Consider the following 14,368-nt stretch of genomic DNA (forward strand, 5'->3'; position numbering starts at 1 on the left):
TTGGGATTACAGGTGTGCACTACCACACCTGGTCTGTAATTACTTTCATAATGAAATGAGTTACCATTACAATAAAAAGTAACATTATTTACAAACAAATCCTTTCCCTCACCAGTATCCTTAAACAGACCCTCCGACACAAGAATGGATATAATCTCCCTTTCCAAAAAACCTGGAGAGAAATGGAGCCCTTGTCCACTCCAGCTCCTTCATTTGACAGATGAGGAAAATAAGTCCCCGGATTTGTTCACTCAGGAGACAGTGGTGACAGCAGGTCACCTGAGTCCAACCTGGTATCATCGGCTAAGAGAGCCGTGAGGGCAGAGGGATGGCTCGCAGGAAGCAGTCACTGCTGATGGGGGTGTGCCGTGTCTGTAGCACCAGCGCTCCTGGTGTATGTGACGGGCTTCCTCAAGGTCCCCCTGGTGCTGCCCTTGGCAGAGGTGCACACAGGGACGAGGTGGACAGCTGGTGCTAGGACACACGCTGTGCCCTGAACTTCAACTCATCCTGGCATGAGGTAGAGTGAGGTAGTGTTCATTCTTTAGGCTGAAATTTGGCAGGAGGACTGGGTGAAGAAATGGAGAATAAGAATCAAAACTGCAACGGCTGGGTGCCCTTCTAGGCACCTAAGTTCATCCTTGAAGGCTCTGGAAAATTTGGCATGCTTTGAGGCTCAAAAACTGTCTGCTTTCGGATTCTGGCCCAAGTTCCACTTCACATAGCTGTCTGTCCTTAAAACCCCAGAAGGAATTCATAAACACTGCATTTATGTTGTTTTTAAAATTTTGGTCTTTCTGCCTTGGACTGGTTCAGGAGATCTACAGTATTTCTAAAGGCCTCACCTTACTTTTCAACAACCTGAACATGTGTCTACCTGGAAAATAGACGAAGCCAGCATTTAGCTCTCATATGCCATAATTATTTGAAATATATTAAAACATCAGTCGGCGTTTCAGCAAGTCAGCTGCTTGGCTAAACTGGATTTTCTTGTTAACTGCAGGTTTAGAAGAAAATGGTGAAAGTTACACACATATGCTTGTTACTAAAACAGTAACATACGAAGGCATTAGCTTCACTGCGGAGAACTGAAGCAGAGTAACCGCAGCCTCCACACCGTGTTCCTTTCTCCACACAACACCTAGTAGGCAGGGCAGGCACAACTGTCATGGTTTACAGATGCCCCAAGTCTCTAAAAGGTTAAGTGCCCTAGTGAAGACTACACAGCTCCTAAGGAGCAGGTAGACCCTGGAGCTCAGCCTGTGATTCACTCACGCCTTGGCTGAACTGTCAGCCCTGCTTCTTCAAGGCCTTTCAGCCCATTTCTTTGGCAGCCCTGGGACTGCAGATCTTGGCCCAAGTGCCTTGTTAACACTTGGCTACGTGGTGGCTATTCCAGCCCCAGAGCTCTGGTGTTGCCAGCCAGCTCTCCCAGAGGAAGCCAGATTAGCATATTTTAGTGCTGAACACATTTGACTTGCAGCTGTGCAGGTCAGAAGTCCAAATGGATCTCGGTGTGTGGGCAGTCTTGTTTCTGGGGATTCTAGAGAATCGCTTCTGCCTTTCCCACTTTCCAGGGATGGCCCCATTCCTTATCTCCAAGGCCAGCAAGGACCAGCCAAGTCTCTCACTACATTGCTCTGCCTCCCTCTTCCACACTTACCAGATGATTTGCGAAGGTCAGCTGGTCTACTCCCTTAACCTGGTACTGTGTCCCACCTCCATGGAATACATCACCAGTTCCAAAGACTGCATACAGCAGCTTTAAAGCTATTACACCATGGGCTAAGGCAGATGTGTGAAACAGAGATGTGTGATGGGTGAGCCCTTTCCTAGAAATTAACACTACAGTGAGCCCTCGTTTGTCCCTTCTTGTTTTGCCCTTCCTGCCAGTACAGGGAGTGCCCACAGACTTTTCTGGGACATACCTGGCAAAAAGATGTCAAGAATTCCTCCAGGGGGGCGGGAGGCCTGCATACTTTTGAAAACATTTGTGAACTTGTGTGATGATGAAAGCTGTGTGCTGGGGTGTGAGGAGTTACCAATATTCTGTAGGCATATATGAATGAACATCTAAGCTTCCTAGCCAGGGATGGAGTTCAGTGTTGCAGCACTTGCTAGTATGCCTGAGGACCTGGATTTGATCCCTAACACTACCAAAAATAATTTTTTAAAAAATCCAAGCTTCCTACCACTCTTGTAATCACCCTAGCTAGCACTCTGAAATCATTTCATCTCTAAAATGGGGAGAACACATACCTTACAGAGTTGGTATGAAGGTATCATTTAGAAAAATCTGGACATGTGGTTCGCTCAATGACTTCTATTTCTGTTACTGAATGGGAGCAGCTGCAGGCGAGCCATGAGTTTGCTAAGTGCTCTCCTTCCCAACAGGGCTATTTTTCTATTGAACAAAAATTCCACTGTTCTTTTGCCCAGTGAGCTATTCTAGTCAGAACTCAACATGCCTTGTAGCTGCTAAGCAATCTGATAAATCTTACAAGTGAGTATTAACAGTCTGTCCACCTAAGGCCATATCCCCTTCAGAGTGGTCACCCTGGAAGACTACTGTAATTCTAAAAGAGCTCCAAGGCTTAAAACCTTTCTGGGACACCTCCTTCAGAGTGGCCATTCATGTCTTTAACACAGTATGATTTTAAGTCAGTCTTTCCATGATAAATTTTATTTTTAAAGATAGCTGCCAATTATTCACAGCCCAGTCTGGTGAATATGGCAGGTGATTAACCAGATTAACATTTCTGGTTAGCAAGGTGAGACTATCATAAAGCAAAGTTACTTTTGTGTAACTAAAAAATTGGTCTTGATAGCATTGCACATTAAGGTTAAATAGAGGAAATGTGGTCACGGTAAAAATTAAAGCTCACTTTAGTTGGTTTATGATGTGAACCAATTCAGATAGCACTGGGAGTCATTATATATTTAAATAGTATTAAGTGTTTCTTTTAATGAAATTCTTAATTATGATATTCTCTGAAATCTGATTTCATAGTATTAAAATGAGGCTTTAAGGAACAACATTAAATAGTAATGAGAGCGTTCTTCTTTCATTATACATTCTCATGGGCTTTTGGTCCAGATAAGTAATGATCAGACGAGAGAGCTGGCAGCCTTCTTGCCCTCCGAAGTCTGCTAGTAACCGGAAGCTAAGTAACACAGTCACTCGTTTGAGCACATTTAATGACACCCACCAGCTTCCCCTTGTCCTCGGCTTGCTGGCAGTGAAACACCACCGATTTTAATGCAAATGAAAAAAGCCAGCTTTTCTGAAATAATTTCTGAAAGTCCACATCCTCCACATGCAGAAACGGCTCCAGTTGTTCACGAGCTTTCCCAAGTATGTCTGCTTCGTCCTCCAGGGACTTTCTGGTTCACGTGTTCTCCCTCAACATCAATTTCTAGTGACCAAATTCTTAGTTTTTATTTTGTCTTCTTTCTCTTCACTTGTTTGTCTTGTACTTCAATAACCTATTGCTAAGATTCAAGCTGAAAAACCCAATGTCTGAGCAAGCACTCACTATCATTCAGGCCACCAGAGGAGATGCATCATTAGCTTTTACTATTGTCCGTCTACATTCCCCAGCTCTCAGGAACGTAACGGAACATTGCTGAAGGCACAGCACTTAAGTAGGTTTGCTTAAAGATGAATCTGAGCTCTTCCTCCTTTCCCCACCTCCCCAAGAAGTTCAGCTTTAAAACTTCAGAATGAATACAAACTATTTGGGATTATGGAACCATGAGAGCCTTCATATGTTACTTACCTTTACATTCCACCAAATACTATCTAAAAATAAATGTACACTCGTGAAGACAAGGCATCCTTGCTATTTTATTCACACTGTATCCCATGGCTCCATCTCCAGTGCCTAGGACACTTGGCTTGGCCTGTGCGAAGTGCTTAACAAATGCTGCTGAAAGCTTTTTACAGACAAGTATCTGAACTCTCCTTCCTGGAGCTGTCTCTGTAGCTCCAGCTCCCATGGGGTGCTGAGAGCTGGGGCTGACCTGCATAACCCCTTCATCATTTCTCCAGATAGCTCCTTTCCTAGTCATGCTTTGCCTTTAAAACTTTGGAATGAATGCATCTCTAGCTCCTTTTTAATTTTGAGACAGAGTTGCTACGTTGCTCTGGCTGGGCTCAAATTTGTGACACTCCTGCCTCCGCCTCCCAGAGTGCTGGGATTACAGGTGTGTGCTGCCATGTCCAGTCTAGCACCTTGCCACTTTTTTATGAACCAGAAAACTTAGGCTTAAGAGATTTTTATCTTGCTCAAAGTAAAAAGCCTGTGTGACAGAAGTGGTGAAGTGGGGGTTTCAATCTTTGTATCCTAACAAGATGTCTTGAGTCTGAGGGAGTGGGTTCATGTTACACTTCTACCACTTCTGGGCAGACTGAGCTATCTGTACATCTGTGGCCGGTAGCAGGCATATGCAAGGTGCCACACTGCACATGTACACTGCACATGCTTGCTGAGGGCTGCCGGGGACAGGGCCTTGTGTCTGAGATTCCTACTTTCTCTTACTTGTTCTCTAAAAATATGTGAAGTTAATAAATAATATTTAACACAAAAAACTAAAGTTTTTGATATGGATGGACAGTTAATTTTCATAAGGTTATAGCTAGCATAAAAATGAAATATTGGAGGTAAAAACTGTTTCAAAAGAAGAAAAAAGCTCCTCTTTGAGGATAAAGGTTATTCTTATATCAGAAAACTTCTGTTACTCCAATGCAAAATGTTGTCTTCTGCTCTCAACTGTGCCAGTTCTTTAGATGTGGCAAATGAGAAGTCGGGTTGTCTGAAGTTCAGCAACCTCGTCAGGTGAGGTGGTGCACGCCTATAACCCCAGCACTGCAGGAGGCTCAGGCAGGAGGACTGCAAGTCTCAGCCCAGCTTGGGCAATTTAGCAGCTTAAGGTGACCCTCTCTCAAAATATAAAAAAGGGTTGGGGATGTAGCTCAGTGTGAAGGCCTTGAACTCAATCTCTAGTACTCCCCTGCAAAAAACAAAACAAAACAAAAGCTAGCAACTTCTAGCTCTATTTAAAATAAATATTTAAAAGCTATTAAATTAGCAAATTTACACTGTGTAAATAACCTAGTATTTAAGATATTACACATAAAACAATTGCATGCATACACCAAACTATACAACTCACAATTGTGCATTTAAACAAATAGATACCCACATCTGTGCTACTTCCAGTGCTTATATAATACATTTTCTCATTAGCCAATACAGGATGTGGTTAAGAATTATTCTTATTTTACACATGGAAACAGACAGACATTATTCAGTATATTAAACCCTACCCAGTGGAGCCCTGAAGCTTGGATCTGCAAAGTGGTTTAATAATGCAAGTACTATGTATATTTCAATTTTTATTATTTTCAACTTTTCCACTTTCTTAGCAAAAGAAACTATGAAAAATGTTTTTTCCCAAATGTACAATAAAAATGGGAAATATTATAGATAGCCATATACTAACCCTGTGAGTGAGGTCTAGCACAAGCCAAAATCTATTTTGAGGCCCTATGCTTCTACCCAATCCAGACCGCAGCAGTAGAACCCCATTTAGCCAATCACCATTTTTATTCTATCTTAGAGAAAATGCCGCAGGGCACTCCTGCTGCTTCTAAGCCTACTGTACATATACATGTGTACCTGGCAGAAGTACTTCACCCAGCAGAAGCTACAGGGCCTAACTATCCCAGCCTCAGCCCACAGGGACTTGGCACTGGTCCTGTTTCTCCTCTGCGGTCATAACTTACTTCTTCCCCCACCCTCCCTCCTCAAACCATGTACCATGGAAGTGGGCAATACCAACAGTCAGCTTTTCTTCCTGAGTTATCCTCCCTACTATATAGTTTTTATTTTCAGAATTTTCTTCTCCTTTTTTCTAAGTCTTGAAAACATTTACCATAGATGAGGAACCCATAGCTCATATTCAGTGTCAGAAAAGACTCAGTTCCTTTGTTAATTTCTCATCAGAAAGCATACGGAAAAGCTGGACAGAAAGGAAAGCAGGAGTGGTGAGTATAGACTGGGAACCGCTCACCCAGGAAGCTGCGCGTGATGTGTTCTCCGCCACAGAGTGACGTTCCTCTACCATCGCCCTGCAAGCAGAGGAGCCAGGTGCTGGCTGGCTACGAATTCAAAGTGCATCAGCACGTTTAAGTTACTGTTCAGTGAGTTAGTCCTTTAAAGGGTAAAATGTTTTCATTGTATTTGAGGGTATTTTCAATAAATATCTGAGTTGGAGGCCTTGGCTAGAAATCCACTCGCACTGGAAATCTGCAATGCTATTTATCAAAACTACAAATGCCTGCAAACAGACTATGTCAATACTATACTCCATTGTCCCTAAGTATTTCTTTAGCTAGAAATGAACCAAGTGTAAACACTAAATATACAATACAAATCAAGATGCTCCACAGAAGAAAACACTGATTTTCTACATGTCACCTGTTCACTAGTTCGCAAGTAAAATTTACATACCACTACCTGTGTTTTCTTAACGTGTTTTATCTAATCCTAAAGGGTGTACATGAGATGCAGCCAGTCGGAACTGTCTCTGTGGGCTTCTGGTGTTCTTTTGCTGTGCATCCTGTAATGACAGGTGAAGAACAATGTATATCTTAGGCAGTGGCTACGTGACTTCTGACTGTATGGCTAGTTGTGTTTACGGTGCTGTGTGAGAGAAGAGGAAGTGTGATCTGTGCCAGGCAACTTTGGTCCACCCATGATGTAGTTGATTCAGTCACTGTTTACGCATTCATCAGGACAACGGCGTTTACAAGCTGCAAACCTCATTTTATTACACAATTCTGAATCATGAAAGAATATCTGTGGCACAGCTCTCTGTGTCACTGACTCTACCAGGGGAAATATTTTGCAATAAAATAAAGAGTCTCTAAATTCTTCTTGTAAAAGAAGCTGAAGTTTTTTTTCTGTGACTACCCTTTACTCCCCAGTCCCTTTTACCCAAGGGATGGTCCCTGGAGCATCCTTTGGAGGTTTGGTTTCAGGAAAGCTTTCAGCAAACCTCTCTCGGGCTTTGTCCCAATTTTTTTTGCTCTTGCTTTGAAGAGGAACATCTTCAATGGAGGATGGTTTGCCTGTCCCCAAGCCTGCATGTGTTCGCCGAAGCTGAAGCTGGATCTGTTACCAAAAGTGGAGCAGAGAATTTATTTAAACACATTGACACCTGCCTGTGTCCATCATGGTATTCTAACTATAATTCTTTAATTGAAGATTGATGTGAGTGAAAATGTCAACTGCATCAAATACATACAGGAATACACATACCATTATCTGTGGAAATTAACCTCGTTGTTCACACTTTTTGCTGGTCAGTAAGTACAGCCAACTCTGCAGAAAATAGGGCTGCTTAAAGAGCAACCACCAAAGTACATCCAGATGCTACAGCATCCCACTCTAACCGGAGGTAAAGGCCATGGCACATTTAAATTTGTCCCACTCTCCCCGAAGTAACTAAACAAGAAGTTACACACTAAGAATCATTAAGAAGGACCAGGAGTGTAGCTCAGTGTTAAGTGTGAGCAAGGCCCTGGTTTGATCCCCTGCCCTGCAAAATTAAATAAATAATAGAAATCATAAAGAGAACTTCATTTTCCTAACATGAAGGAAGGACTTCTCATTCTTTGTAAACATTAACACCTACCAGTCACTGAGTGCCTTATGTAAGTGCCAACCTTAGGGGTTTATCTTCAGAACATCATAGAAAAATAGTTTTTATCCCCAAGTGAAGTCTAAACTTGTCTAAACCCATATGACTGTTCCGTGGCAGGTCCCGTACACACTCTAACCCAGGTCCAACACAATCCATGTTCTTCACAGTGTATCTCAATGAAAAGGAGAAAATTACCATCATATTCATACTGACCCACTTATTTCTGTAAGTACCAAGTAAAACCATGAAAGTTCTATTACTAGGACATTTTATAAGTATTTTTTTTTTGTAAAAAGTAACTGCAACAGCCTATGAATCATAGGATGAAGGAATTAAAACTCTGTATTGTTTCCTAGACATTCTCCTCCATACTGCATGTTATGTGTTCTGATTCTTGACCCTATCAGGTTCTCCAGCTAATACGGAATCCACCTGTTAGTAAACTAATCGTTCCTCCAGTCTTCAGTACAGTTGCAGAAAGGAGATCATTAAAAGCAACTCAAAGGGCTGGGGATGTGTCAGAGCACGTTCTGTGCATGCAGGGACACTAGGTTTGACTCCCAGCACCACAAAGCAAATTAACACACTGAGAAGACACAGAATGCATGGCTTAGGGATTAGCATTTCTATCCTAGCCTTCACGTAGCACAGACTGCTAGAAGAGGCTTCCACGAGACATAAATGCCAGACAACTAACACCCACATCTGGAAGTGGCACAAGCCACAAGGGCAGAGCCTGGGCTGTCAGGGCCCCTGTATTGAGAGGGCAGGGCACTGCCCGGCTCCGTGTGTCCACTGTAGGAACACAGAAGGAACGGAATGCAGTCTTACCGGGGTTTTCACGCCTCCGCCATCCTTCCCTAGGCCCTCCCCTTTCCTCCAGCCCATCTTCTCCAGCATCTTCCGACCTCTGTTGCTATCGGTAATTTCACTGAAAGAAAAATCAGGACGATAACTGACTGATCTTTTAGACCACAGTTGGTGTAAGTACTTTAGAAAACTGTTTGACATCACCTAATAAACTGGAAAACACAAACTCTACTCCAACACAAACTACTTAACAGAAAGGTGCGCACCGTGTTCCAAATAACATATATATAAGAATGCTTATCCAGCAATCTAACAGCAACAAACTGGTAGCAATCCAGATGTCTATCAATGGTCAATGGACAAATAAATTCATAAAACAGAGTATTACATAGCAACGAAATTAAATGATAACCTAACAAAGTCAGGTAGGACAAAAAAAATAAAGACACACAATAAACACTAAATTGTTCCACTTCTTTAAAATTTTAAAATAAGTGAAATTAATTTATTGCAGTCAGGATGATGACTGCCTTCCAAAAGAACAGAGGAACAGAGATTAGCAGTGGGTACAAGGAGGGTGGGCTGCTGGGGTTACCGTAATTTCCTATTTATTGTCCAAGAAACGTGTATTCCACAATGTTAACCTTATAGTATATCATTAAACTGGACACTTAAAATTTATATGCTTGTCTGTACATAAATCAATTAAAAGGTAGAACAAAACTTGTCACTCAAAAGGCTGGGCATGATAGTAGGTACACACATGTAATCCCAGCACTCAGGAGGCTGAGGCAGAAGGATCTAGGCGAGTTCAAGGCCAGCCTGGGCTGCAAAGTGAGTTCAAGGCCAACCTGAACTGCATAGTGAGACCCTGTCTCAAATTAAAAAAAAAACAACAAAGACACCTGTCACTCACTATTTGCATTTTGTGTTGTGATTTTATATTCTGCTAATTCAAAAGTTTAATTTTATGTTGTTTGTTACATTTTCAGTTCTAAATATGCTAACTTAGCACTTTAGTAAAAATAAACTACACCATGTCAGACCTGTGTTTCGTTTTTTAATCCTGCCCTCCAATTTAACTAAAGTTATCTTCATATTCTCCAACAATTATTTTTAAAATACTCAAACAATATGTCATGGTGCTCAGTAATGAACTAGTAACAAAACAGTTCATTAAATCTGACTCCATAAATTGTTAAAAGCACCACTGTTTTAGGTATTATTAAGAAGAAACTGCTGCCATTTGTAACTGTAAAGCTCTCACAAGCAGATTTTGAGGTATCAACTAAATAGAATACTGAATCAAAACCTTGTAATCAGTTACAACTTCTATATGAACAATTTAAATTTTGACTCACCCTAGAATGAGAAAAAAATGTAGCTAATATACGACTAAGTATAGAAATAGAGTCATGCTGTAGGCCTCAAATCCTCATTTCATGTTTACTGAAGCTACTTTATCAAAAACAAAACACTAAGCCAAAGAAACATGAGCAAAACAGTGTTTCAGAGTCACCAAGAAAATATTTGAATGTTCAAATAATTATAAAAACCACTAGCACACCAATTCCTTACTAGCCCCCGCTTGATGTTTAGATATATAAAAGTACACTTACATGACTGAGTGTCCAGAATGTCAGCCATGTACTTACGGGTGTGTTTACATACATGTGCACATGTATCACTTTCTGTGAGTAATGGAACACCAGCATTAAAGTGTAGGCAGACTGCAGTGTTTCCATCTTGTTCTGATGGTCCTTTACAGGTTCCCTATCACAACACACTGCTCTGTAAGTCAGACACCACCCAGTGTAATGACGGGTGACGGCTGTCCCAGGCAGTGGCCCCCAGTACTCACGTGTGGATGGACGCAGGAGCATCGTCTCTGTGGAAAGTGCCCTCACTGCCAACCTGCTCCCTGCGTTTTCCAGCTCTGTCTTTGTACTTTGGATTCTTCAATGTCTTTTCATCTTCATAATCTGCGTTCTTAATAAACACAGAATATTCACTGACAAAAGGAAAGCTAATAGATAAAAACTTACCTTCTGTACATTTGCTTTACTTAGGAAATAAGGTTTGATGTGGCTCACAAGTGACAAGGAAGAGCCCCGGTAAGGGTGTCGTATATCCTGATTTAACGCCGTGCTCTCATGCTGCCCTGTGAACTGCCAGTATTTAAAGAAAAATACAGAACCCTTGAGACTGGAAGAAACAAGCTACCCGCCTTTTTCTAAGGAAAGCAAAGTCTCTGCCATAAGAACTTAACACAGTATGAGGCTGCTTGCTTTTGAAAGGGAAAAATATGAAAGTCTTTTAAGAAATGAGAAAAAGATACATACCCCTTCACTCTGGTGATAATAATAGTTCATTACTTTAATACCACTATTTGTATGACTAACCCACTATCCAACAAATATTCACTGCGTAAGGCACTAAACTCCGTGCCAGGGAGTGGAACACAATGAAATCTTAATCACGAGGAAAGACACATAACTGAGCCTGCTACGGCATGGGTGGTTTGAGAACAGAGGTTTGCCGTGCTGTGGCAGTGGTACAAGAAGAGGCATTCAGTGCTGCTTTAGTCATCAGAGAGGTCTTCCTTTTTCCACTGTCATTACTTGCTGATTGCTAACAGAATGACAGGGCCAGGGATACAGCTCGGTGGCACAGCGCCTGCCTGGCAAGCACAAGATCCTGAGTCCAATTCCCAGTACAGAAAAAAGAATGACAGGCATCCAAGGATGATGGGACTGAAGAGCAAAGCAGGAAAGCACATACCACAGAAGTTTTAATTTTTCTGTTAAACAGAGAAATAATAGAAAACCACTACCCTAGTGAGTTTATTCCCCAGGAGACAACACACCACAGTTTGTTTACCTGTGTATGATGAGCACCCCGGTTTTAGGTTATTACAGAACAACAGCTAAGTACGTGTTACTAGCCTTTGTATCAAAACATGCTCGGGTTGCTCTTGGGTAAATACCTAGACGTGAAACAGCTGGATCATACAGGAGGTGTATATGTCACTTTTTTTTAATGGTTTAAATAGTTTTTTAAAACAGGGATTGAACATAGGTCTTCCTGCATGGTGCAGAAATACTCTTTCACTGAGCCAGCCCCTTAGTCTCCTTCAGCTTTTTAAAAATTATCACCTGTTTTCCAAAGCAACTGCAGCAGTTTACACTCTCACCAGCACTGTATGAGTTCCAGCTCATCTGCATCCCTTCCAGCATTTGGTATAGTTAAGTTCAGTGTGAAAATTCAGCCATTCCAGTAGATACGTAATATCTCACTAAGGTTTAAATTCACTAATGATGAATAATATTGAACATCTTGCTGAGCGTGGTGGCACACGCCTGTAATCCCAGCACTCAGGAGGTTGAGCAGGAGGATTGTTCCAAGTTCAAGAACAGCCTGAGCTACAAACTGAGCTCAAGGCCAGCCTGAACGGCATAGTGAGACCCTGTCTCAAACACACACACACACACACACACACACACACACACACACACAAAAGGATTGAACATCTTTTCATGTATGTACTTGCCATGGGTGGTATTATTTGATAAAGTGTCTATGCATATCCTTGACATTCATTCACTCACTCTCTCACTCATTCATGCAATCTGACCTCAGCTTTGCAAGCAGCTGGGACTGCATGTGACCACCACACTGCTAGATAGCCTTTTTGTCTGGTTTTTGAGTTATTTTTTCTGTATTGAATTTTGAGTTTTTCCCATATTCTAGATATGTCTCTCATCAGATACATGATTTGCAAATATTTTTTCCAGTCTACGGCTCGTGTTTTCATTGTTTCTGTTTCTCCCTTTCTTTCTCCCTCCCCTCCCACCTCTACCCCTTTGATAGACGCATAGACTGAGATCAGGGGCACTTCACCTGGATTTTTAATTTTTTAAACTGTGAGCCAGGGCTTTGCTAAGTTGCCTGGGCTGACCATTAATTTGCAATCCTCCTGCCTCAGCCTCCCAAGTAGCTAAGAATACAGATTTATGCCATCATGCCGAGTTTCTTTTCATTTTCTTAAGTGTCTTTAGAAGAACAGAAATTTTAAATTTTGAGGAAGTATAACTGTTCTTATGGGTTGTGCTTCTGTTCTTAGATATATTAGAAATCTTTGCTGAACCATTTTCTTAAACACTTCTAAGGATCTTAGGCTTTACATCTATGATACATTTTTAGGTCACTTTTGAGTAACGTACAAAGCACAAATGAGCTCTTTGTTGTTTATTCATTTGCTTTTCTTTCTTTTGCACATATTCATCTAATTATTCTACAACCATTTGTTAGAAAAAAAAAATTTTTTTTTTTTTGGCTTTTTGAGACAGGGTCTCATTATGCAGCTCAGGATGGCCTTGAGCTCACTTTGCAGCCCAGGCTGGTCTTGAACTTGCAACAATCTTCATGCCTCAGCCACCCAAGTGCTGGGATTACAGGCGTGTGCCATCAAGCCCAACAAAAACTATCCACATTTTTGCCGCCAAACTTCCTCCATGTCTTTGTTGAAAATCAGCTGTCAGATATATCTGTCACACACACACATTGGTCTATTTCTAGATTCACTTAATCCAGTTTTTTATCTATAAGCCAATAGGATACTGTCATCCTAAGTCCAAAAATCAGAATTAGTCCTCTGTGTTCTTGCATGGCATCTTAATGTAGTATTTTTGTTTAGAGCCAGAAATACCTACTCAAATGTAAGCTACCATTATCACTTTTATACTCCAATCTCCATAGCTGTTAGGTTGGGGACACCAGAACAAATAGAAGTAAATCTCAAAATTCATGCTAAGTAGTTCTTTTTGGTTATATATAATTTACTTAGTATAGCTACAGGCATTTTTTTTATTCAAAGCCAGATATATGGTTTAACATAAGACAATATTTAACATCCTTACCTGTAAACCATACTTTACTCGTATTTTCTTTAATTCTTTTCTTCTTTCCAATTCTTTTTCCTCCTTACTTAATGCTGGACCAACTGAAATGAACAGTAAGTCTGGTGAAAAAAATCCACTAAATTTGAGACTCTGTAAAATATCAATGCTACTATTTAATTTAAAAACTAAATATTATTAGTACCCTATTTAGATCAACCAGAAGTTGAGATAAACACTAATGTAAAGGATCTTGGGTTATAACAACTTGCTTTTAGCTTTTTGAAACTAAATATATTTGGAAAGCAAACCAAAACCCAAAGATTAGGACTTGACAGCACAGATACCAAAATAAACAATGAATATCTTACTCATTCATTAGGATTATTGTAACAGAATCCCAGACACAGAAATATTAAGTAAATTTTCCAAAGGAACATACAAATGTACAAAAGGAAAACAAAAATCACAGAACCCACAATTCATGTTACTGTATAATGTGACATATTCATTTTCAAACTGGTATCAGAAAACAAAACAATGAACATATATACTTCATATTCACAGGAAAAGCTGAAATAAAAATATTCCCTTGCTACTTCAAAGTATTTAAATTTTAGAAGCTTTAGATGGGTAAGTTCAAAGCACCACAGCAATACCCTGAACTATTTATTATAAAAAATATTGGTATACATAGACAATATAGCAACATAAATTATCAATTAGATAGGAATCAATGGCCCTTAAAACTTTGGCCTATGGTTTTCTATCCTAATATTTTATGACAAGAGCAGGCTGGGAGTATAAGTTCAATGGCAGAACGCTTGCTTATAACATGAGAGCTCCTGAGCGCAGTCCTTTGCACCACAAAAACACAACAAACAGAACAAAATAAAGGAAAGCAAAAGTCAAGTATAGGGGGCTGGGGATTTAACTCAGCAGCACAGCGC

The 14,368-nt window shown here is 40.7% G+C and overlaps 1 protein-coding gene across 1 annotated transcript in view; it reads right to left on the bottom strand.

The window, feature by feature from the left end:
* Window positions 1-6,809: 6,809 nt before the first annotated feature.
* The window catches only part of Aggf1 (angiogenic factor with G patch and FHA domains 1), a 26,463-nt gene continuing 18,904 nt past the window's right edge, over window positions 6,810-14,368 (bottom strand). The window contains exons 11-14 of the mRNA XM_005386032.2: window positions 13,440-13,522; window positions 10,382-10,509; window positions 8,542-8,641; window positions 6,810-7,178 (exon numbers count right to left, since the gene is read on the bottom strand). Coding sequence (XP_005386089.1) covers window positions 6,981-7,178; window positions 8,542-8,641; window positions 10,382-10,509; window positions 13,440-13,522 — 509 coding nt within the window. The 3' untranslated portion in view covers window positions 6,810-6,980. The remainder of the gene's footprint in view (window positions 7,179-8,541; window positions 8,642-10,381; window positions 10,510-13,439; window positions 13,523-14,368) is intronic.

The sequence above is a fragment of the Chinchilla lanigera genome, unplaced genomic scaffold, assembly GCF_000276665.1.
Source record: "Chinchilla lanigera isolate Chin_1 unplaced genomic scaffold, ChiLan1.0 scaffold00024, whole genome shotgun sequence".
Lineage (NCBI taxonomy): Eukaryota > Metazoa > Chordata > Mammalia > Rodentia > Chinchillidae > Chinchilla > Chinchilla lanigera.